General features: G+C 39.4%; 1 protein-coding gene across 7 annotated transcripts in view; it reads right to left on the reverse strand.

The window, feature by feature from the left end:
- Nucleotides 1-1,364: 1,364 nt before the first annotated feature.
- Nucleotides 1,365-24,071, reverse strand: part of dgka.L (diacylglycerol kinase alpha L homeolog) — an 81,061-nt gene continuing 58,354 nt past the window's right edge. For all 7 annotated transcript variants that reach the window (XM_041582513.1, XM_041582514.1, XM_018247407.2 and 4 more), the window contains 19 exons: nt 20,390-20,439; nt 19,766-19,840; nt 18,953-19,072; nt 17,946-18,063; nt 16,924-17,012; nt 15,667-15,786; nt 15,306-15,398; nt 14,899-14,985; nt 14,082-14,155; nt 13,723-13,797; nt 13,543-13,628; nt 11,899-11,988; nt 9,974-10,134; nt 7,760-7,824; nt 6,565-6,655; nt 5,858-6,050; nt 4,793-4,913; nt 4,036-4,096; nt 1,365-2,211 (listed from right to left, as the gene is read on the reverse strand). In XM_041582513.1, the coding sequence (XP_041438447.1) occupies nt 2,131-2,211; nt 4,036-4,096; nt 4,793-4,913; nt 5,858-6,050; nt 6,565-6,655; nt 7,760-7,824; nt 9,974-10,134; nt 11,899-11,988; nt 13,543-13,628; nt 13,723-13,797; nt 14,082-14,155; nt 14,899-14,985; nt 15,306-15,398; nt 15,667-15,786; nt 16,924-17,012; nt 17,946-18,063; nt 18,953-19,072; nt 19,766-19,840; nt 20,390-20,439 (1,850 nt within the window). In that variant the 3' untranslated portion in view covers nt 1,365-2,130. The remainder of the gene's footprint in view (nt 2,212-4,035; nt 4,097-4,792; nt 4,914-5,857; nt 6,051-6,564; nt 6,656-7,759; nt 7,825-9,973; nt 10,135-11,898; nt 11,989-13,542; nt 13,629-13,722; nt 13,798-14,081; nt 14,156-14,898; nt 14,986-15,305; nt 15,399-15,666; nt 15,787-16,923; nt 17,013-17,945; nt 18,064-18,952; nt 19,073-19,765; nt 19,841-20,389; nt 20,440-24,071) is intronic.

Below are 24,071 nucleotides of genomic sequence, written 5' to 3' on the forward strand. Positions count from 1 at the left end.
AAGGTACATGGGCTCCTGTCCAGTGTGCCCATGGCCTTAAGATCCACTTATTTGGCACGGTTGCCAAATGAGTGGATTTTTGCCTCATTTGGCAACCCTTGTGCTGAAGTGAAATTGGACCGATCCAATTGTTTGGTCCCCGTACCAATGATTGGATCATAACAATGCCAATTGAGACTTGTTTGAAGAAAACTGCATGTTTTAAAGAGCTTTTTTTTGAAGCCAGAAATACAAATGAGACATTCCATTCTTTAAAGGGGACCTGTCACCCTAAGAAAAAACTCTAAATTATTTTCTATCATATAAGTTGAGCAAAATAAAATTTACTTACACTACATTTATTATTTACATTTTGTTTCCTTCTGTCTTGGAATTACACAATCACATCAAGCAGGCAGGAGACATTTTCTGGACACTGTTATTAAGACAAATTGTGTATCAGCTCAAAATCGTATGTGTGCACCAGAATGGGGGACCTAATGCCCATACACAGTACCCTACCAAATTATAGAGTGTTAGGAAGGAGGGGGAATATGTGGGGGAGTGACATCTAGGAAGTGCTGAATGGAAAGTAAAAGTAAGTGACTGCCCCATCTCTATGCCTCAGGCATAGAGGCAGGGCAGGTAATATTTGATTGACAGCTCAGATATTTAAACACCTTTATAACAGGTCTGGATAATTTAATGAAAAAAGGAATTTGGGTTCCATGTTTAATTTGCAAATTACTTTTATTATACAGCTTTTTATGTGTAGGTGACAGGTCCACTTTAAGTGGTCAAACATGTCCAGTGTGCAGCTTCTTTCTAAGGCAGAGTTTCTTGTTGGCATCTAATAAAAGGGCAACCAAGTTTGGAAGTTTTACTTTGAAAGCAGCTAGTAAGTTGCAGGTAAAACTTAGTCCCTTTGTAAAATGTATAATTAAGCAATTATATTCTTAATGAATCAGATGAAAATTAAGCGTAAGACTGGCCAGATATGGGATGACTTTGACGTAGTTGGCCAGCTTAAATATATTGCAATATATGGACAAACAATCCCTGTTTTGTTTAAAGGGTAAGGCATTTTTCAGTAGCAGTATGCACAAAATGTCTATGTCTTAAATATATTGATAATGGGTTGAGTGCAGAGGACTCTTGTATTTGTCTATATGTATTTTGTGGTCACAGCCTCATTGCACCCCCGCCTAATGGTTTTAAAAATGAGTGGTGAGCACAACTTTCCCTTGTTTGTTATAGTTTCTTGTTACCACAAGTCTGCTGAATGATTCTCCTGTGCCACCAAGCCTTTCCACTGAAAAATCTATTGGCTTACCAAATGAACAAGCGGAAGCGGATGAACAACCCTCTTTAAAAGGATGACACACTTAAGAGCACACGTTGCATTTTATTATAGTTGAATAGGTTCTACATACAGTGTTATACTTGAAATGTGTGGGATGTGCCCCTGAAAAGCACTTTTTGTTTTGTCTATGACCGACTGTCATGTGTCTGCGGCAAAACTGGAACATGACTCTTTACATAAAGGTCATATGATATCCAATAGCAAATACAGTATGTCACTTATCATCTGTGGGTGTTACAGTTGTGGATAAAACACAGTTCTTTTTCCATTAGCAGAACCTGACTTCACATAGATATCTGCATTTAATGACTCTTCTTTCTCTAAAATGTTTTGGTCCAGGACGTTAAAATAATTATGGTCTGGTCCCAACAAGTTAAGAACCTTACTAGAAGGTGTATACAGTGGCTTGGCTTTTACAAGAAAGACTAAATATGTATATATATATATATATATATATATATATATCTTTAAGATCCCAGCATCACATTCTAAAATATACATACATTATTAAACAGGCCCTGGCATTCCCAGGGTCTTGAGCTCCTTCACTCTGATGCTTAAGCCAGCTAAACAAGAGCAGTCTGCTGGAAATATGGCGAACTCCAGAATCTGGGTTTATGAAGTGGCAGAAGCAAAAAGGGCAAGGCAGGGTGGGCTTCAGCTTCATTTTTTTTAAAGAGACTGACAAACCCCACAAAAGGACATGGGGAAGGATAAGGCAGTGTTGACTAGCAATTAGGCCCCTGGCTTAAATACAGTATAGGTCAACATCAGGAATAGAAGTTGGTTTACTTGAGAGAGAAGAAACTTGATGAACGGGGTGCAGGGGCCCGCAGCATCGGTGCCTGATTCTTATGTGTGATTTTTATCTAGAAAAAAAGAGAGAATTGTTTTTGATCATGTACTCTTCTATATAGGTATTCATACAACTAGTCAAATCAGCCTAAATCATATAAATATTAGTGATGGGCGAATTTGTCCCGGAAACGGCGAAAAATACGCGAAACACATTGATGTCAATGGGCGTCAAAATAATTTTGACGAACGTCAATTTCGGCACCTGCATCAATTTTTATACATGCTCCTATTTTGTCCAAATGCCTTAAAGTCAATGGGCATCCGAATTATTTTAACGCACGGCAATTTTTATGCGCGTGACTATTCTGACGCACGGGCACATTTTTTTTGATGCAGCAGTGATTCTTCACCATGCAGCAGTTTTGGTTATTTATTCGCTGACAGGGAAACATGGAAATTCGCAGTGAATTTGCGCATGGCGTATTTGTTCGCCCATCACTAATAAATATTAGTAATACTACCTTGGAATTACTAGCTTAGTTTGCAGTTCTAGTCTAGTCTTATCTCCAATAGTGCTAGCTGGGCGAAGGCTACTAACACATACTATAGGAGGGTCAACACCCCAGGCTTTATGAAAGCTGCTACAGAAAGATACCAACATACTAGGCCAGCATAGGACTGCACTATTGTGAAAGTGAGAGTATAAAGCCACATTGGGGAATATTTCTCAAAGAGTGAAGTTACACCACAATCCACTAGAGTGAAATTCCGCCACTCTCCATGAATCTCTATGGGATTTCCTAAGGAGAAGTAAAGCTTAACCAAAGAAGTAGCTAGAAATGTTGTACATTATGTTTTGGGCTTCTGTACCAGCTCAAGGCAACTACAGCCCTTTAGTAGGTAAGATCTGTGTCTCCAAAGATGCCCCAGTAGCTCCCCATCTTCTTTTCTGCTGATTCACTGCACATGTTCTGTGCTGCTGTCACTTACTGAGCTTAGGGACCCACTCACAATATACAGTACACATAGAATAGAAATGTCACAATATAAGGCTGATTAGTAATTAATACAGATAATTACTACATGGCAGCACAGAAACCAGTGCAACTAGCATCGGAATTTAATAATCAGCCCTGTAGCATGAGCTTATATTACAGACAAACCTCATTTTCTGTTTGATAATTTGCAACAACCCCTAAGTTTAGCTTCTCAACAGCTGCTCAGAGCCCACTGAGCATGTGAGTGTCACAGACACTTTCCAAGATGGTGACCCCCTGTGACAAGTTTGAAGTCCTGGATCATTGCTGCTATTGAGAAGCTGAACCTTTAGTTCAGTATATAAAATATGGTATTATTAGCCACATTAATTTTTAGGGGTTAGTTCTCCTTTAAAGAGTATTATCAATGAGTGAAAGTTTGAAAAGGACTTTTAAAATCCCATAGAAATGAATGGAGAGTTATGGAATTTCACTCCAGTGGATTGTGGTGATGTCTAACTTTACTCTTTGATAAATACTGTATACCCCTGTGTCTCATTTTAGCAATGATCTGTACCAAAACGTACAGCAGGCACTCACAGATCCCATGGCCATGAATTGTAAAAATAAATAAATGAACCTTTATACACATACATATTAGGTACAAATAAACAGCCTAGGTGAGGACTGTGCAGAAAAATCACATATGAATGAATAGGCGATGTGAATGATGATTAATCTCTGTTTATATAAAGAAAGGATGATAATAATAATCACTTATGTGGGAGTTGCCAGAAGTAGGTGAAAAACTCAGCAGGCAATATTTCCTAATTCTGATATCAAATGAGAAGTATTTCTAGTGTAAGCTATACACTCGGTATATAATCTGAATAAGGCTATTGTTACAGGCAGTCTTACCGTACAGGGTGGCTGCATCCAGGGCTCTCCATCAATTTGCATTGGGAGGGGCTTTGTGGTCCTGTAAAAAAGAAATACTCACAATAAAGAACAATCATTCATATCAGTGCTAAGGGGAAGATGGTTAAAAAAGCCTCACAATTTACTATTTCGTCTGTTTAGTCATTTCTGCTTTTTAACCCCTTCACCTTATTAATCATTTTGTTAGTGCAAGTGTATTTAGTTTTTGCGCTACGTTCAAACTCCTAGGAGCCAGCAAAGATCAGGCAGAATAGTAGTAAAGTGCTCGTTGACATGAGTATAGACAAACGTATTCTGCCACATATTGTGCAGGCAGTGGGCAGATTTATGGAAGGTCAGAGCTTTTGTCCTTCAGATTAAGATTTTTCAATATTTATACATCATCTTGCATCATCTCAGCTAAACATCATGGAAACTAAGAGAAGATAAAATCCATTCAAATCAAGGGAGTCATCCATGAAATAGTTTTATCAATACACTCTAGAGCCCACCCCAATCTTTTTTGGCCCGGGGACCGGTGTAGAGCCATTTTTTTTTGCAAGGACCGGGGGGTCGGGGCGGGTCAGTGTCCAATTCAGCCCACCGCATTAATTAGTTGCTAGGCTCTGCAGCCCAGTTCAAGACTGAACTGGCGGTTGGGGACCCCTGCCCTAGAGTTCTTAAGGTGGTTTAGTAATGCTTGCAAAGTTCAACAAGGATATGGATTTGTGCAATGCTTAGTTTATTTGAAACATACCTTATTGTCAGCCCAGAACACATTGCAAGTCGCTTGCCAGCACTCTTCAGCCCAGTATAAATTTGCCCCATCTCAATAGCTCCCTCAAGTCCCACCACCTCCAGTCTCTTGTCGCTGAGGTCTATGGGATTCAAGATTGAAATAATGTCAGATTAGACCTATATTTAAGATTTTGTGTTGTACAGATTACATTTATAAATGCCAATTGTATAACCTTACAATATTGCCTGCCACTTTAACACCTAGTTGACTAATTCATCCAGATCCCAAATTATTTCCTGGTTCTGCACAGTTGTGTGTCCTTGGCAAACACAGATACAGTGATGAATTAATTTGTCTCAAGCCTTTCACGATACTATAGTAATAGAATGTACTTCTAAATATCATTCTCTGATAATAATCCTGGAACATTCTTTATCCTCCTCATACAGTGCTACAACCCTCAGATTTTAGTTTAAGGTGACACTAGGGTGAAGCTACTAGTAGCAGCTACATGTTTAAGTATTTACCTACTGCAACAGCTTGACAAGATTTATTGTATCTGTATAGTATATTTCTGCTAAACACAGTACAGTATATTTATTTAAGGCACTATAGGGAAAAGGTGCAAAGTTTCTAAGGATCTAGAAGACATAAATAACAATCAATAAATATGTATTGTTAGTGGTCTACTGTTTGACAGCAAATAACTAGTAAGTGGCTATGGGTTACTAGACCCAACTCAAATATAAATAAGACAATTCCTTTTGACAAAAACCAAACTTAATAGTAAGTATTAAGGGCCAGACTGTTTTATGAGAAAACTTTATTTCATGGTTTATATTATGAAATCTTCTTTGTAGTCCATGGGAAACCCTATGACTGCAGGGGAGGTAAAGACTGGCACCCCTCCTGCCTGCATCAGATAAATGCGTGCTAATAGGGGGCCAGGGCGGGTGAAGGGTTACTGGTGATGCACTTAAAGGAGGATGCAGGGGGGAAGGGGTTGGAGTAATGCAATTGGATGGGGGTAAGTGGAGTTATGTTAATTTCTCTGCTTGGGGCATCTTTTGTTTTAAATCTCACCTTGTACACATGACTTCAAGGCATCAGGGTCAGTGATGGCTTCAGGGGCATTATGACATGAAGCATTCCGAGGTTCTCCCCAATGTTTCTTAGTCTCTCCCCATAGGTTGGAACCCCCGTGCATGCTTGGAATATTTATAACCGCAATGCCTTCCAGGGACAGAGAGCTGAGATCCAACAGGTTGCCACAACACTGAGGCAGGTAAAAAGTATTATTCACTTTGACAAAGAGCGAGCATATCAACAGCACAATAACCATACCCACTGCTGATACTATTACAAGGCTGTATCCTGGCTTTTCAACTCATTATAAGGATAATTAATTCTTTCCTATGATTGTAGAAGCAAAACATATGTTCTGCCTCCATGTTTCATTATCTTAATCTGTACTGCAGTTCTGATTGGTTGCCAATTTCGCAGACTTACATTGTGTGCGTACATGAGTCAATGTTGGACATATGGTTGCAATAGTTGGAGTAACAAGTTATTTTTTTTTGGTTTACATGGATTTCTATTCTAGCAATGCTTCAGTGCTGTCTCCAGTATTAGTACTAGAACAATGCAGATAAGTAGCCCACAGCTACAAAAGGAACAAAAGCACCATAATGATGCCATCCACTGGGAATGGGTAACACTGGTTAATACAATTAGTAAATATAAGGAAAAAAAAAGGAAAACAATATTCCTGACACTGATCGGAAAGTTACCTCAATTGTGATGACCTTTTTAAGTTTTTTGCAGGTAGAGAAAACAGTCTCTGATGTAGCAAACTCAAAATACCACAATTTGTTCTTCATTCTATGAAAAAATTCAAGATATGCACACATGGCCTATTAAAATACATCTTTTTTTAGAATCCTAATGACAGAGTAGACAGACTTAAATCATTATTCCTTATCCACTTTTTCTCGTTCAGACAGTATAATAAGAGTGAAAGCTCAGATTAGCACAATGGCATTCATATATTATAGAGAGATGCTATACTAACAGATAGAGGTATCCCCATGGATACAGATACAGCACCCCTAAATCAATTTAGGAATCATACATTGCAATGCAAATTAAGGTAAACTATAAAGGTGAGAAATAAACAGTTGCAATCTTGAAAACACAGGGTTGAGGTGCACCAGCCCCAGCCCCTTAGCTTAGGGAGCAAATAAACCAATAGAAAGCCAAAGGGGCATCTAGGCACACAACCCCCCCCCCCAGAAGGCCTCCAAAATAATGTAATATATATATATATATATATATTTATAATGTTTAATGTAGATTAATTAAAAAAGTATCAGTATCTCCATTGGCCCTACGCTTTTCATCCATGACTAAATGCCCTGGGGGCACAAAATGTGTAGGGCCAATGGAGATACTGGCCCTTGTGGAGTTTTTTGAGTGCCTGGATGCCCCCTTTGGTTTTCTATCACTTATGAACTCAACACGTATAACCCAACGCTTACATAGCTTATCAAGCCTGATCTGTAGGAACCCAATATTTCTTTAAGAAAACAGCACACTGCTGGGGGAATATATTAGCAGCATACATAAGCAAGTGCCAGCAACAATTGCTCGTGTGGTTGCCTTTAAAATAATTTTTTTTGTTAACAATTCTTGCTACAATTAAATGCGATGAAATATTCACTTATCCATCTCCAACATAAATCCAGGGATTTGGTAGTAGAATGGGCAAACATTTGCCCCAGTACAATAACACACAGCAACCAATCTGCAGTTAGCTTTTAGTGGTTTAATAAAAGCAAATACATGATTGGTTTCCATGGACTAATGGACTGGAGCAGACTTTTGCACATTACTACAGAACAACCTAGAGGTACTTTTCCTTGTATCAGTCAAACTGCACAGCAACTCTAGAAGCAAGTGGAATAAGTCGATTGTTAGTATATTCACCTGCTATTGAATTTTTCTGGACATTTTTCCCTCATATTGTGGAATCTGTGAGCTATAGAAGCATCCTGTAAAGAATAAAAAAAACAAGATAGAAATATGGTAAGTGAAGGCCAAGATGCAGGGTAAGATACTTAACATTGCTGCCAATTTATATATCGTAAGGAAGAGGCATTACTTCTAATTTATATTCTATAAATGATGAGTAATATATGTTGTATAAGTTAGTCTGCTCTTTGAAAGATATTTATCTGCAACCTTGTATTTTTGAAATGTCTGGAAACCTCTATATTGCTTCTAAATAGAATAAATGCACCAACTTCCAAGCCTAACTAACCTAGGATGCGTAGGTAGTCAGTTCATGCTTGGAGTATTGGCAAGGATCCCATGTTTGGAAACTATTGGTAGCTGGGGAAGACACTGGTGTGAATATAATAAGTATATATACAGTCAGTAGTCCATTCATATATATTATGGCTGTCTATAGGGTGACAGTTTTGAAAATGAAAAATAACAAGAGTGACGCATGGAGGAGTAAATTAAAGTAATGATCAGCAGTCCGGGTCAATGTTTGGCTAAAATGGGGCCCAATGCAGCCCTTGACTAAAAGGACTTTGTAACTAAACCTTACCTAGTGTTGCCTAGAAAGGGTATTGTTTTAGCTCTTATACAGACCAATGGGCTGTCAACTTGGTCATGAATGGGAAAGTTACCAGCCAACATCTGCCTGTATATGGCCATCTGTAGTTGAAATATCATTAGACGTTGCTGATATTGATTAAGGCCTTGCAACAAACTATGCACCAGATCGCTCCTCTCCTACAGCCGTCCCTGACTTTCCCACCAAATTTGAACGTCCTAGCCAACAAAACAGTGTGCTGGCAGTCAGTCAGCTACAAAAATAACTCTGTTGTGAATGTTAATTTATCTCACTGTACTGAGCTTCAGAAACACATACAGTACATACATTGAGTTCAGTGACACTAGATAAAATTTAGAAACATTTAAACAGAGCCAAGACTGAGAGAAATCTTGCCAGTCTCCAATAAAAATAGGCTGTTTCCTTGCAGTGTTCTGCAGCTAAGCAACAATCTAAACTTGTGGTGACATCTAACTGTATCTCTATTTTTATATTAATATATATTAGCAAACTACAAGGCATTTGTAAATGTAGCGGTTTTTACTTTAAATTCCCCTACTAGTTCTTGGGTGCATAAAGAGAATTTCACATCTCTCCAGAGCAAACAGATACCCCACATTCACAGGGTAGCCTATTTTGTAGACCCCACATAATTTAAACTTTTAATTTCTGGAAATTTTCCTTTATGACTTTTTAATTCTTGGAAACAAACTCTATTGTTAATGCCTCTAAAGTAATGGCACAATATCAATATTTGAAAAAAATATTTGAAAAGCAAAGACTTTCCTGAAGAATTCCATATGGCTATATGTACAGTATATGCTGAAAGTAGCAAACCATAAACAATTACTAAACTTGTGGGTTTCAAAAAATGTCTTGAAATTGACTGAAACATCACAATTAAAAGAATTGTTTATCTCACTGGCTCTTGGGAACAAATATACACTCAATATACTTCAATGTGAGTGCATGGTATACCAGACATTTTATTTGCCTATTGTTTTAATCATAAAAAATATGTTTTTTTTTTTCTTGAGTTAAACGTGGAAAATAGAGAAACTTAACCTCTTCCATGTTTTGGCCTTTGCAAGGCAGACATTTAGATCACCAGGGCCCCAGATCATATGCATAATGGACTCCTGCTTCAAAAACAAATAATAACAGCAAAGGGTTGTATACTGGTAATCTAATTCTCTAGTTTGAACCAGACACAGCTTCCCTGTTTGGCCTATATAGCTCAAGAGATAACAAAAACCATAGATTTTTTCATGATTAAAACATTAGGCAAAAAACATGTTCAGCACAAGCCCTATTCATTGTATTCATGATAACAAGGGGGTATACTGCCCCTTTAAGGAATACTGACAATGGTACCAAAGCTATGTGGCTTTTAGGCACCTCAAAATATAAAAACACACTACAAATGTCATTGTTCTTTGGCTATCAGCCCTTACTGGTGCTCATCAGTGCAGTGCAGGGTTTTTTTTAAATCAGGATAACCCAAAGCCCTTTATATTTCCAATTTTGCCTTATAAATGCACCTCTGTTATTCACATTCTAATAATTCTTGTACATACCACCCCAATGGAAAAGTAGTTGTTTATGATCTCGTAAGGAACTGGGTCTCCCTTCTCATTTGGGTTTTCAGGTATAACCTCAATGTTCCATCGGTCCATTTTAATAGGTATACTCTTTTCAATGTCCTTCAGGAACTTAATCAAATTCTCTCCTTCATAACCTAGAAATAACAATAGGTCCGACACAAAATGTAAACATGCTGCTGGGTCAGATTACGGAAGAGCAATGCTGAGCTACACTTAAGCTGGCCATAGATGTTGAGATTTTTAAAAGATCAGATCCTGATCGTGAGACCAATATCTTCTCAGAACGATCGTACGATCGTACGAATTTGCCATCAACTAAAAAGACCAATTTGGCAGGAAAACAAAGGGGAGCTGCCTGCTTGGCCCTGCAAACATAGAGAGATTGCACTGGGGCCGACAAAGATTTTTTGACCTGGCCGATCAATTTCCCGACAGATGTCGGCCGAAAAATCGTAAGATGTACGATCGTTCGAATACCACTAACCGCACGATAATTTCGAAGGATTGGTCGGACTTCCCTAAAATCGGTCGTTCGGCAAGAAGAATCGTCGCGTCTATGGGGACTTTTAAAGGAAACCACCTGGGCGCAAAAAAACCTCCCCCCTCCCCTGTGTTTCCCCACCTCCCTCCTCCCCCTGGCCTACCTGTCTACCCGGGCAAATGCCCCTAACTTGTCACTTACCCCTCTGCGCAGGTCCTGTCCACGGAGCTCACAGGCGCCATCTTCTCCCAAGCGGTCTTCTTCCTGGATTAATCTGCATCTTCTGGCGCATGTGCAGTAGGAGCATTTACCGGTACGGACAGGGGCAATCCTGGCCCCTCCGCCGCCTGAGGCAGCAGCAGTTGCTGCTGCCCCCCCTCCCCCAGAAATTTGCTCTTAAAGTACCAGGAGCAGCATTTTTGCTGCCCCTGGTACCTAGTGGGGTGCTGCCGCCTGAGGCGACAGCCTCAACTCGCCTCATTGGCGAAGCACCCCATGGTACGGATCTACTGCGCATGTGCCTAATGTCACGAAGTGAAATCGGAAAACTCCGTGACTTTTGGCGCATGCGCAGTAGATCCGTACCGGTAAATGCTCCTACTGCGCATGCGCCAAAAACGCAGCTCAAAGCAGGAAGAAGACCACTTGGGAGAAGAAGGCGCCTGTGAGCTCCGAGGACAGGACCTGCGCAGAGGAGTGAGTAACAAGTTAGGGGCATTTGCCCGGCGGGACAGGTAGGCCAGGGGGGAGGAGGGAGGGGGGGCAACACAGGGGAGGGGGGAGGGTTTTTGCACCCAGGGAATTTCCTTCTCCTTTAAAAAGTAATGTAACAGAAGGCACAACATTTGCTATAGGTCTAGTTGTCTGTAGCAACCAATCAGCAGGTAGAATTTACTGGTCAACTGTTTTAAAGCACACAATGAAATGGTTTCTAGGCTTGGTCAAAATTTGCACTTTTTACTACATTCCCCTGAAAAACATAGCTCTCATATAGTGTTTAATTAGCAAGTACCCACAATTCTGTATTACATCAGATGCATCTCTAATCGTCCTGTCTCTTCACTACCAGGCTCTGCAGTCTTAGTGCTACAAGTCACACGTTTGCAGTGTGGATAAATCACGGAGAAAGTTTTTTCTTTCCTTTGTAAATTGGAGAGACATGAGAAGCTACATGTGCACTTCCTATAACGGTTTGTACAGACATAGTAGCAAATCTCCCGTATTTAAAGATAGGTACAATTTTAACAGCATAGCAGACCAATACCTAATAACACCATGTGTCTTGTAGTAACCAACCAATAGTGGGGTGCTCCATGTGTCACCAAAATGGCTGCTCTTCTGGTTAATCAAGCCTCAGACTCTCATGCTATCAATATACTACTACACACTTTTCTTCACCAACAGAACAGACACTTACCGCCTCCCCAGCTGAGACATCGCGCAAGGTCATTTCCTGTACCGAGTGGCAGCACAGCTACAGACGGTCTATATGGAAGGTTTGCCTTGTCTTGATGAAAGGAGAAATTGTAGCTGATAAATGATGTAAAAACTAAAGAGAGTATTTAGGCCAGGAGTGCCCATTCTTTACTAATGCGGGATCTACTTTTAGGGATGTTGGCCCATTATGATCTACATCGATAATAGCATTCTTTTCCATGGAAAATATTACTTAAATATTATATGATAGAATTTATATTGCTATACATATATATACATATATAAACAACTATTTCTTATGTAACAAAATTAATATCTGAATGAAAAGCATGTGTAATAAAACCTACCTGCCCTGGTGGTCTCTTCCTGCACCATCTTGCCTTCCTTAGGGCGCGTGCGGCGCGCCTGCGTGTTGTTTATAGGCGCAGACATGCTGGCGTGTTTGCGCCAGCACGTTTTGGCGCGAATGTGCACGTTTTTGGCGCAAATTCTTTCCCCTATAAAAGGCCCATTCTGACTGCAGACAGATGCCCGTGATAGAACTTGGTTTCTACTGGTTTCCTGAGCCTTGTGCCTCTGATCCTGAATCTGTTTGTCCTAATTATCCGGTTTTGACTCCTGCTTGTTTCCTGACTATTCTGCATTCTGTATCCTGACCCTTGCCTGCCTACGACAACTCTTCCAGCTTAAGCCCTTGATTGACAACCCGGCTTTGACCCTTGCCTGCCTGACGATTCTGATATCCGCCTGCCTTGACCCAGCCTGTCTGACCATCCTTCTGCCTAATCCTTTTGTACCGTGACCTTCGGCCCAAAAGACTTTGCTAACAGCTGTGCCCCTTTCCCAGCCACACCATCTCGCCTTGTACCCCTCGTTAAGACCAGGTGGCACCCAAGTAAGCTGAGGGCTCCTCCCGAAGCCCAACAGTGGTCACACTACTGGTGAAGCCGAGACCAGGGTGCTTGGCACTTGTTCTGGTATTGGGTGCCAGTCATGACAGTATGAAACAGGAGGGTGATTTAGACAAGCGGTTTGTTGACAGTGTCTTGAGATCTACTGATCACCAACTAAAGGTCTACTGGTAGATCCTGATCTACCTTTTGGACACCCCTGATTTAGGCCAATGCCAGATATAGCAGATCTTTGCCTGAGGATGTTCTTGCACCCAAGGATGTTCATGGCAGATTTCCGCCCAGAAACTTAAGAGTTTGCATTCTGGTGCAGAAATCCACTGCATGTGCCTGCACCTGGACAGATGTAATGTATCCAGATACACACATATCTAAGAAGTGTAGAAACGGATTCTCGGACTGTGTTTCTCCACAGGCTGAGATCCGCTAAATCTGGCGTTAGCCTTAGACTCATGGCACACAGACCTGTTCTTGCATATTACTGCTTGTGCTCCCTTCAATCGATAGCAAGCACTTTTCATTGGTGTTATGTGTACCATCAGCCTTACAAATGAAAAGATTTATTACATGATAACATAAAACAATGTGCTAGGTGTAAAAAAACACTACTCAAAGCATATACAATATATAATTCCCTGGATTATGAAAGCACTCCTGTCTCCCACAAAATAATGACCGACCCATCCAGTTATGCATTAATATAAAGCACTTACCAATAGCGTCCAGTATCCAACCGACTGTTCCATCACCACCACATACTAAGATTCGGTAGTCTGGAACATCCCGGAAAAAATTCAGCCTTAAAGAAAGATGTAGTGAAAGAGTGTAGATATTTTATTTTCCAACCTTAACTACATTTCCATACTTTCTAAATATGATCCACTAATTCTTACCCTGGGGAAGGGCCTCCCTTTATCAAGTTATGAACTTGTCTGGGATTTAGCAGATACTGGAATTTCCTCATAACTCTGTAAGATATAGAAGTGTCCATTGTTATCAGTTCAAGCATACAGCTATACCTGTCACCATTACACTGCGACAGGGAGGAGATATGATATATGGTGTTGATGTATACAAAAACAATAGTGCATGGAAGTAAAGTGCTATATGCATAAGTAGCATTATATGGATAAAAATTATGCATACTACACAGTGGAACAGACTGTAGCACACTATAAGATACAGCTGTCTAGCTGAGGGTGCATTTGCACATTTACACTCTTTGTACTCTGTAAAAGCAAGAGGAACTCACCTTTCCCCCTGCTTCCCTCCACTCTTTGGGTTTACAAAGACAAGCAGAGGGTGTGTACCTGGCACTGGGACAATCTAAAAACAAACACAAATATTTAGTTCAATATGTATTGGTATAAAGTCATATTTAATACATTCTTCAATTACTGCATCCTTTTGTGGAACATCTGACCCTGATACATACTGCTGCTTCTAAAGTCTGATATAAAGTGCCCTAGTGGCACAACCTTATGCAAAGCAGGCTAGGATCCCCATATTTGCACGACGCATAAAATTAAACATCCTGCAATGCAAACCCTAGACTATACACACACACACACACACACACACACACACACACACACACACACACACACACACACACATGTATATACCTAAGGAGGTGTATCTCAAATTGTGAGGCTAATCCTCCTAGGGGAGCCCAGACAATACAGTGACTGGTGGGTTCAATCTAAAAGCCACTACCAGTAACTTCACTATAGAGGAAGAAGACCCTTTGGGGAGTGGGGGACCACTTTCTCTGTTTAGGGGGTTCGAAAAGGGTTTCGGGTGACCTGGCATGCACAGATGACCCATGTGCCAGTTGTGAGTAATCCACTATTTTTTACATGTACTGGATGAACCACAATTTCAGATGGAGAGGAAAAAAATTCACGCCACTGGTTACTCCTTAAAGCCCAGCTAGAGGGTTAACTAGGTTAAAATTTGGACTGAAGATTTGATCACTGTTGATCAGTATTCTCAGACCTTTTGCTGAGTGAAGATAGACTGGCCTTAAATATGAAATGGTACCAATTTACTGTTGTGTTGGCTCTCACCCGCAGGGCTTGTCCTTCTGGGGTACTAAAATTCTGTGATGTTTCCTCTGAAGAAGCTAAAAGGTTTTTTTGGCTATTCTGTCGTTCCTGAAACGGCAAAAGATGGAAGAGTAAAACAACAGCTCCGGTTAATTGAAAAAGTGGTGGGAGGAAGGTAGTGAAAAGGAAAGGAAGGGTGGGTTAGCTCCCAGTGCATTAAATATTTCAAGTATATGACTTTAAAAGAGACAAAGAAATACTGAAATACCAATAACTGTAATATAAAAAAAGGTTATAAAGGAACCATGGTATAATTCTTCTACATTTTAAAAACGAACCAGTATTATATAGTATAAACTAACTTGTAGCATATAATCTGTAATGAAAGTGGCTTTCAAGAAAAAAAGTGTTTAGACAAAAGGGCTTACCAGGATTACTGGATGTATGCAAGCAGGAGGTAATATGTGGTCCTTTAAGATTCCACCATCACACAGTGGGGATGAGGCACATTCATCGTGAACCTCAAATAACAATAAAAGCTACGTGTAAGGAACATTTTTTTGTACATCAAGATAGCAGGCAAGAACATATTCAAATGTGTAACCATATATACTGTAGGACTGATAAGTATTCTTATAATTATCCTGAGACCAATCAGCAAAGTTTTGCAATTCTATATCATAAATGAGGATAAGCGAAGCAACTTCATGTCAATTCTATTGCTGAAATTGGATTTCTGTTCCACTACTTCTGAAGATGCTTTCAGTAGGAAGGACCATGTCTACTCACCTTTGTATGACACCACACACAGCGCTGGCCAGTCAGGCTCTGGAAACTTTTTATTTTCTTTTGGCATTTGTCACATTTGCTAGCCTCACATCCTCCTCTTACCCAAATGTGGGCCTGTTCCTGAGACAGAAGAAAGGGGAAAAACCATGATAAGGAAGCAAACAAAATGAAAGCAAAGAGGGCTTAGAAAAGGAGACTGGAGTGGAGCACACAGGGAAAGAGCAAGACACATAAAAGAAAAAGTGAAAGTCATTCAAATGCAGGTATATGATCTATCATCCAAAATGCTTGGGACCTGGTGTTTTCTGGATAAGGGATCTTCCTGTAATTTGGACCACCATACCTTAAAGGGATACTGTCATGGGAAAAAAACATTTTTCAAAATGAATCAGGTAATAGTGCTACTCCAGCAGAATTCTGAACTGAAATCCATTTCTCAAAAGAGCAAAAAGATTTTTTTATATTCAGTTTTGAAATCTGACATGGGGCTAGACATATTGTCAATTTCCCAGCTGCCCCCAGTCATGTGACTTGTGCTCTGATAAACTTCAATCACTCTTTACAGCTGTACTGCAAGTTGGAATGATATCACCCCCTCCCTTTCCCCCCCCCAGCAGCCAAACAAAAGAACAATGGGAAGGTAACCAGATAGCAGCTCCCTAACACAAGATAACAGCTGTCTGGTAGATCTAAGAACAACACTCAATAGTAAAAACCCATGTCTCACTGAGACAAATTCAGTTACATTGAGAAGGAAAAACAGCAGCCTGCCAGAAAGCATTTCTCTCCTAATGTGCAGGCACAAGTCAAATGACCTGGGGCAGCTGGGAAATTTACAAAATGTCTAGCCCCATGTCAGATTTCAAAATTGAATATAAAAAATCTGTTTGCTCTTTTGAGAAATGGATTCAGTGCAGAATTCTGCTGGAGTAGCACTGCTTAAGTCTGCTTAAATTCATTTAAACATTAAATAAACCCAAAAGAATGGGTTATTGCAGAATATTTAGGATCAAGTACAAGGTAATGTCTTTTCATTACAGAGAAAGGAAGTCATTTTTAAAAATCAGAATTATTTGCTTAAATTGCACTCTATGGGAGATGGGATTCACTGCTTCCCATAATTTGAAGCTTTTATGGATTACAGGTTTCTGGAAAAGGGATCCATTGCATGTAGCAGCAAAATGACACCGTAAATATTACGTGAAATTGTTAAATCTAACAGTATTTTTGTACATTGTGCCAATGGTTTTGACTTACGCTGAAATCCTTGGTTGACTTGGCATATGTGCTTATGCAGGAATTAGGTGCTTTGCAGGCACATCGTTCATGAACGGTGAACTTACAGACTGAAAATATAAACCACCAAAATTGTTTTATCCTATATATATATATATATATATATATATATATATATATATATATATATATATATATACACACACTCTTCAACAATAATTACAACAATAATTACATTTGGTTGATGCATTCATTGTAGGAAAAACGTCTTACTAATCTGCCATAGGAATGATAGCATTCATAATGTAACTGTTATTGAACTAAGCATTGATCCAATTTGACTTTATTTTGTTTATATTATTTTCTGTACTTTTCATTTATTTCCTTATTGACCTTTTATGATTTTTATTCATTTGTTGGTATATACTTATAATTACCCATAGTTAAAAAAAAAATAATAATTCCAAAAGATCAAACAAATGTAGTAACAAAAGCACTCTGCATGCCACTCTGCATTCCCTGTATTAAAGGAATTGTTCAGTATAAAAATTGGGTTGGAGTAACCGGATATCTAACATAATAGCAAGAACACTACTTCCTGCTTTGAAGCTGCCTTGGTTTCCACTGAAAAGTTGTATTTTGTTTTGTTAGACATCCACTCACTCCAGCCTTTATACATTACAGTTTTGGCTAACTAACTATATTAGAAACATTTTTATTTGTGCACAGCCTATCTATTTACCCAGTTTTTATTTTTACACTGAACTGTTCCTTTAAGCCATACAAACTGCATTCACAATCTTTATGCCCTTAGAAACACAATAAAACAGCACACAGCACTTGGGCTGGGAATATAAATGTAAACTATTTAAATGGTTCTTATTTTTACTATAAAGAATAATGGATTTTGGACATTCATCTACATTCTCATTGGCCCCATGACGCATTTTTCTTGTGTACGAAGACTATCAAGGAATTCCGTGCAATTTTTGTATAAAAGATGACTGCATATCACTAAGGATGTTACTGAAGAGCAGACTTACAGGTGCAACACAGGCCTTGCTTCCTGACCCCAAAAAGTAGAGCTTCACACACATTGCAATACACAGGGCGGTTAAAATGCTTCAGGCGCCACAGGTGCTGCCCATCGTCTTTTATATTCTGTCAGACATGAAATAAAATGGAACGGGAAGAAAAAAATATATAAAGCAGGAAAATGGAAACAAAATAAAGAATTTCATGGGAATATTTTTACTACTGTCACAATATATTAACATTTTCATTTCTTATGCTCGTTAGATATATCCAGTGTAGAAGACGTAACACAGATTATAGACATTCTATAGCAGTGTGCAAAGTGCAAAAATGGGTACAATTTCTGCCCTCGTCTTTTACAGAATTTCTACAGGCTTTTGCATTCCGTTGAGGAGAGCAGAGACCTAGGGCAATGCTCTTGAATACAACACTGCCTACTTTTGGCAGCCAGACTAGGGGAAGATGTATTTGCACGAAAGGGAATTCTCTTCCCTGGTCTGTAGCAAATGATCTATTCAAAGTTTTTAACTGTAGGCCACTGCAAAAAAAATGATGGATATATTACATACCTAACTACAATATATATATATATCTATATCTATATATATATATATATATATATATATATATATATATATATATTTACATACAAATATTATACACATTACCCCAGTACTCCACTATATAGCTTTAAAAGAAAACTAGATCCTAGTCTTGCATACATTGAAGGGAATGTCTGCATTTAGTAAAATAATACACATTTAGTTAAATGGTTTGTATAAAGCATGCATTACCAGACGCACCCTGTCAAGGCAGTGTCCTTGCTTTAGAACTAAAAAATAAGTGTATATATAGAAGGAATAACTATTATAACATGGGAGGGCTCATTTACTAATAACTAAGTGGTTGTTACTGGCAACTGCACTTTATTACTATTATTATTACTATTATTGTAAGGCTCAGGGTGTTCAGCTAGCATGCATCTTTACTGAAGTCATTGTTAACTCATACATACAACTTCCATTCCTAAAAGCACCAACAGAGGGACTGTTGTGAGTCCTCCTCTAACCCATTCTTCATAAGAGACTGTTCCATTGCCATCATAGTCCACTTTTCTCATCATCTCTTCTAACATCTGCAAGGACATAAGACCATAGACTATAAGATGAGACCATATGAAAGATCCTGGTAAAAGAAATACCATGTGTGTGAGAGAGAGAGAGAGAGAGAGAGAGAGAGAGAGAGAGAGAGAGAGAGAGAGAGAGAGAGAGAGAGAGAATAGTGATGTAACCAGGATAATGGAATGTACTTGATATATACAGGGCATAGAAATAATTGTGAAGTGGACCTCAGATAGTGAAATTAGGGGGCCCTTTTTCTAACAATAGAATTTAGATTTTTTTCCCACCAATCTCTCAAAATTTGTGGTTTTCTCATTTGTTAAAAAGCTTTAAAAATTCAATATTTATTAAGTGTAAAAACCACGGAAACCATTAATACAAAACCAGGTAAAAGTTGTTGAGGTCCTATAGAAGTCAATGGGAGCTGCGCTGATCCTACTGAACCACTCTAAATTAATTCGGATTTTTTTTTCTGCTAGGAGTTGTCTGAAAAAACTAAAATTTTTCGAGGTTTTCTATGTATTCGTATTTTTTAGAACAGAATTCATCGTTCATTTTTCGTTCGTACGTTAGTGAGTTTAGTCGTGGCATCAAAAAACACAAAAATGAGACTGTTGATAAATAGGCCCTCAAGTAATAAGTTGTAGAGACTTGGGGAGAGTCACATACTTAAAAGGCACAAAGAGATAATTTCCGAGGTCACTTACAGGTTTGAGTTCTGTGATGTCCCAGTCCAGGTATTCAGCGACACGCATCATTTGTGTTATAATCCTGTCCACCTCCTGTGGAAATATCCAGCATCACACACATCAGTGAAGAAGTTTACCTGCAGCATCTATGTATAGGAGGGAATCTTTTCTACTATAATCCACTACAGACAAAGTCAGCTCTTTATCAGGGAAGGATGCAAATGTTGATTGGTGCAAAAGTAAGTGTATAGAAGCATGTGCAGATGCAAGCATCTTTGTGAATAACTATTTTGCAAGCAATTCCACACTGAAGAGCATCTTTCACTCTTCATTTCCTCGTAGATGAGCCCTGGATTCTTACTTCTTCAGAACAAGGGGCAATCTCTAGTCTTCCCTGTTTCCCAATGATCTCATGTCTCTACTCAATATGATTTATTTCAGTCACATAAAGTATTCCATAAACACCCTTAAATAAAACTCCAGAAGATTATCCCTTGTCCCATACATATACATTTTTTCTGAATTCCTGTAATTTTTATTATCTGTCATAAAAGATTTACGGGTAGGACCGTACTCCCTACAGATCATGCACAGTGCTAAACAAACACATATTTTTACATAGAAAAATTCTGATTGACTCACAGAGCTGTCCAGGAGACCATTGCTGTCTTTGTCATACAATTTAAAAGTGACTGTGAATAGAGAGAAGAAAATTTATTATTTATATATTAAAAAGGCAATTGGAATAGGGGAAGTATCTGGGGAAATTCAATTTTATCTTAAAAACCCCAACAGTAAAAGATTAGGATTTCTCCTATAATATCAGAGCTATGTTACAAATTTTGCCCCATGTTATGTTCAGTGGCAGCTGTTTGCATCTCCAGACCAAAATCTCATTTATTTTTGTCACTATATACACTGCATGGCTATGGGCAGTAGTGATGTGGGGTTGGCTTTTTTTTAACCCAAACCTGACACGACCCGCACCCAACCCAACCTGAGCCCACCTGCACCCGCGTCCTCCCATCTATTTATAGGCCCCGCTCCACCAGTGATGTCACATAAGGGGTGGGGCGTGGAGAGTGCACGCCTATACAAATAGAAGCAGGAAGCCAGCAGTGTAAGGTCAGAAGAGCATTAGCTATACCTTTTTAGACACCTTTTTTCATTCCCCATAGAAGAAGCTATTATTATTTATTCATTATCTGCCTCTGAAACCAAATTGTGCTGGCTGTCCTAAAATCCATGCATTTCTATATTAGCTATATTCCCTACACCCCTTATATTAAGAGAATTGGGGAATTACTAGTGAACTAATGTGGGTCTGTAGTGATTTGAGCACTGCTCTGCACAATAATTGCATCATTTAAAGTGAAATGTGGGAATGCATGCATTATAGCACATTGACATTAGATGGCGTTGTTCTTCCTCACAAATGAGGCTAATATCCCCACAGTTACAACAGGCACCATTTCTCACTACTATACCTGCTATCCCACAGCCACAGTTCCTTCCCAGAGACTGTTATTCCCACTGACACTATAGGCACCATCTCTCGCTACTATACCTGCTATCCCACAGCCACAGTCCCTTCCCAGAGACTATTAGCCAACTGTTACTATAGGCACTATCTCTCTCTACTATACCTGCTATCCTACAGCCATAGTCCATTTTCACAGACTATTATCCCACTGCTACTATAGGCATCATCTCTGACTACTATACCTGCTATCCCACAGCCACAGTCCCCTTCCAGAGACTATTATCCCACTGCTACTATAGGCACCATCTCTCTGTACTATACCTGCTATCCCACAGTCCCTTCCCAGAGACTATTATCCCCACTGCTACTATATGCACCATCTCTCTATACTATACCTGCTATCCCAGAGTCACAGTTCCTTCCCAGAGACTGTTAGTCCCACTGACACTATAGGCACCGTCTCTCACTACTATACGTACCTGCAATCCAACAACTCCCTCCCACCATCTCTCGCTACTATACCTGCTATCCCACAGCAACAGTCCATTTCCACAGACTATTATGCCACTGCTACTATAGGCATCATCTCTCACTACTATACCTGCTATCCGACAGCCACAGTCCCCTCCCTGAGACTATTATCCCCACTGTGTCTGCTACTATAGGCACCATCTCTCCCTTCTACACCTGTTATCCGACAGCCACAGTCCCTTCCCAGAGACTATTATCCAACTGGTACTATAGGCACCATCTCACACTACTATACCTGCTATCCCACAGTCCATTTCCACAGACTATTATCCCATTGCTACTATAGGAATCATCTTTCACTACTATACCTGCTATCCCACAGCCACAGTCCCCTCCCAGAGACTATTATCCTCTCTACATCTGCTACTATAGGCCCCATCGCTCCCTACTACACCTGCAATCCCACAGCCAGAGTCCCTTCCCAGAGACTATTATCCCACTGCTACTATAGACACCATATCTCCCTACTATACCTGCTATCCCACAGCCACAGTCCCCTCCAAGAGACTACTATCCCCACTGCTACTATAGTCACCATCTCTCCCTACTATACCTGCTACCCCACAGTCACACTCCCTTCCAAGATTCTATCATCCCCAGTACTACATCAGCCTTTGCACCCATAATTAAATGGTGAACATACCATACAGTACATTATAGACCACATCTTATAAAAGCGCAGTGTATTAATATGTTATATAATTTACACAGGACACTGAACATACCCTCTTTTTTTGACGTGATTTGCTTTTACAAACTAAAAAAACTATATATATGGTTTAGTTGATAGGTGGGATGTAGTTAAACAAGAAAATGTCAACATAATTAATCATGGTTAAGCCATTCAGGGATATATAAATATAAACAGCTGCAAATGTTTCGTATTCAGAAATGTAATACGACAAGTATTAGTGCACGTTTGACACAGACTGGACGGACCGGCTTTGTGTACTTCACCTTACGTCAGCATTTTAGCAAGGTTTATGACATGTAGCAATATGCTCATTAAAATAAACAAATGCTGTACTTAGCTGCCTATATATTTTACCTATGGTTACATGGTTTACAATGATATAATTCACAATGTAGCAGCTCTGCAGATTTTTATGTTGGTTTTTGTTAATTAAAATTAATGACAAAGTTTTCTTTTCCTTATGTGAAAAAAAGAACACCCAAAAAGTAAAACCAAATGTCCTTCTATGCAACATTCCTGAGTATATTAATTAAAAAATATAAATGTTATGGGTGGTGTTCCCCTTTAATGCTAATTTCTCAAGGTACTGTTCTCATTGTGCACTTGATGCAGTGCAAGTGAAATAACTGTGGGTGTATGGATTCATGTCTGTCAAATTGCTTGATATGATTAACATAAAAGAACGAATTAATTATATGAAGTGCATCTTTATATAATCCTCGTAAATGGGTGCTGGGCCCCAACCCCATTCCCTTTTTTGATTGACATGTTCTGTAAAGTGAAGAAAGGTTTGATCCAGTGTGTTACGTTCTATAACCCCTTATATAATGGCACACCAACTCAATGAATGATCGGTGTAGTAAAGTCAAACACTTCATATTACTTTTGTAATATTATTTTATGAAATATGAAAATAAATAAAAGCACAATGGAAAATTAATAAGAACTGACAAGTCCTAAAAAAACCAAAGAAATGCATACATTCTTTGTTATAACACAAGTTTTAGTTGAGTATAAGCTCTTGTGAACAGTGCCCTCTAAACCCAACTATGGTGATTTTAATATAATTCACGTATGTGCTGCGTAAGTTGCTGGGGCTATATAAATAAAGTATGGTAATATGACATGTGACCTCACTAAGTACTGATGACATCACTGGAAACCATTTATAAGCATGCATTTTATAATATATTTTACAGTATATGCTTTTAAGTCTGGAGTGACTGGATGTCTAACAGCCAGAACACTACTTCCTGCTTTTCAGCTCTCTAACTCTGAGTTAGTCAGCGACTTGAAGGGGGGCCACATGGGTCATAAATGTTCAGTGAGTTTGCAATTGCTCCTCATGTAGGTCAGATTCAAAAGCAAACAGTTATGACCCATGTGGGCCCCCATCAAGACACTGATTGGTTACTGCCTGGTAACCAATCAGTGGAAACCAAGAGAGCTTCAAAGCAAGAAGTAGTGTTCTGGCTATTATGTTAAGGTGACCATACACGGGTCGATAAAAGCTGCCGACAGACCGAGTCGGCAGCTTATTGGCCCGTGTATGGGGGCCCCCGACAGGCTTCCCCGATCGAGATCTGTCCGAAAGTCGGCCAGATCTCGATCGGATG

Source organism: Xenopus laevis, chromosome 2L, assembly GCF_017654675.1.
Source record: "Xenopus laevis strain J_2021 chromosome 2L, Xenopus_laevis_v10.1, whole genome shotgun sequence".
Lineage (NCBI taxonomy): Eukaryota > Metazoa > Chordata > Amphibia > Anura > Pipidae > Xenopus > Xenopus laevis.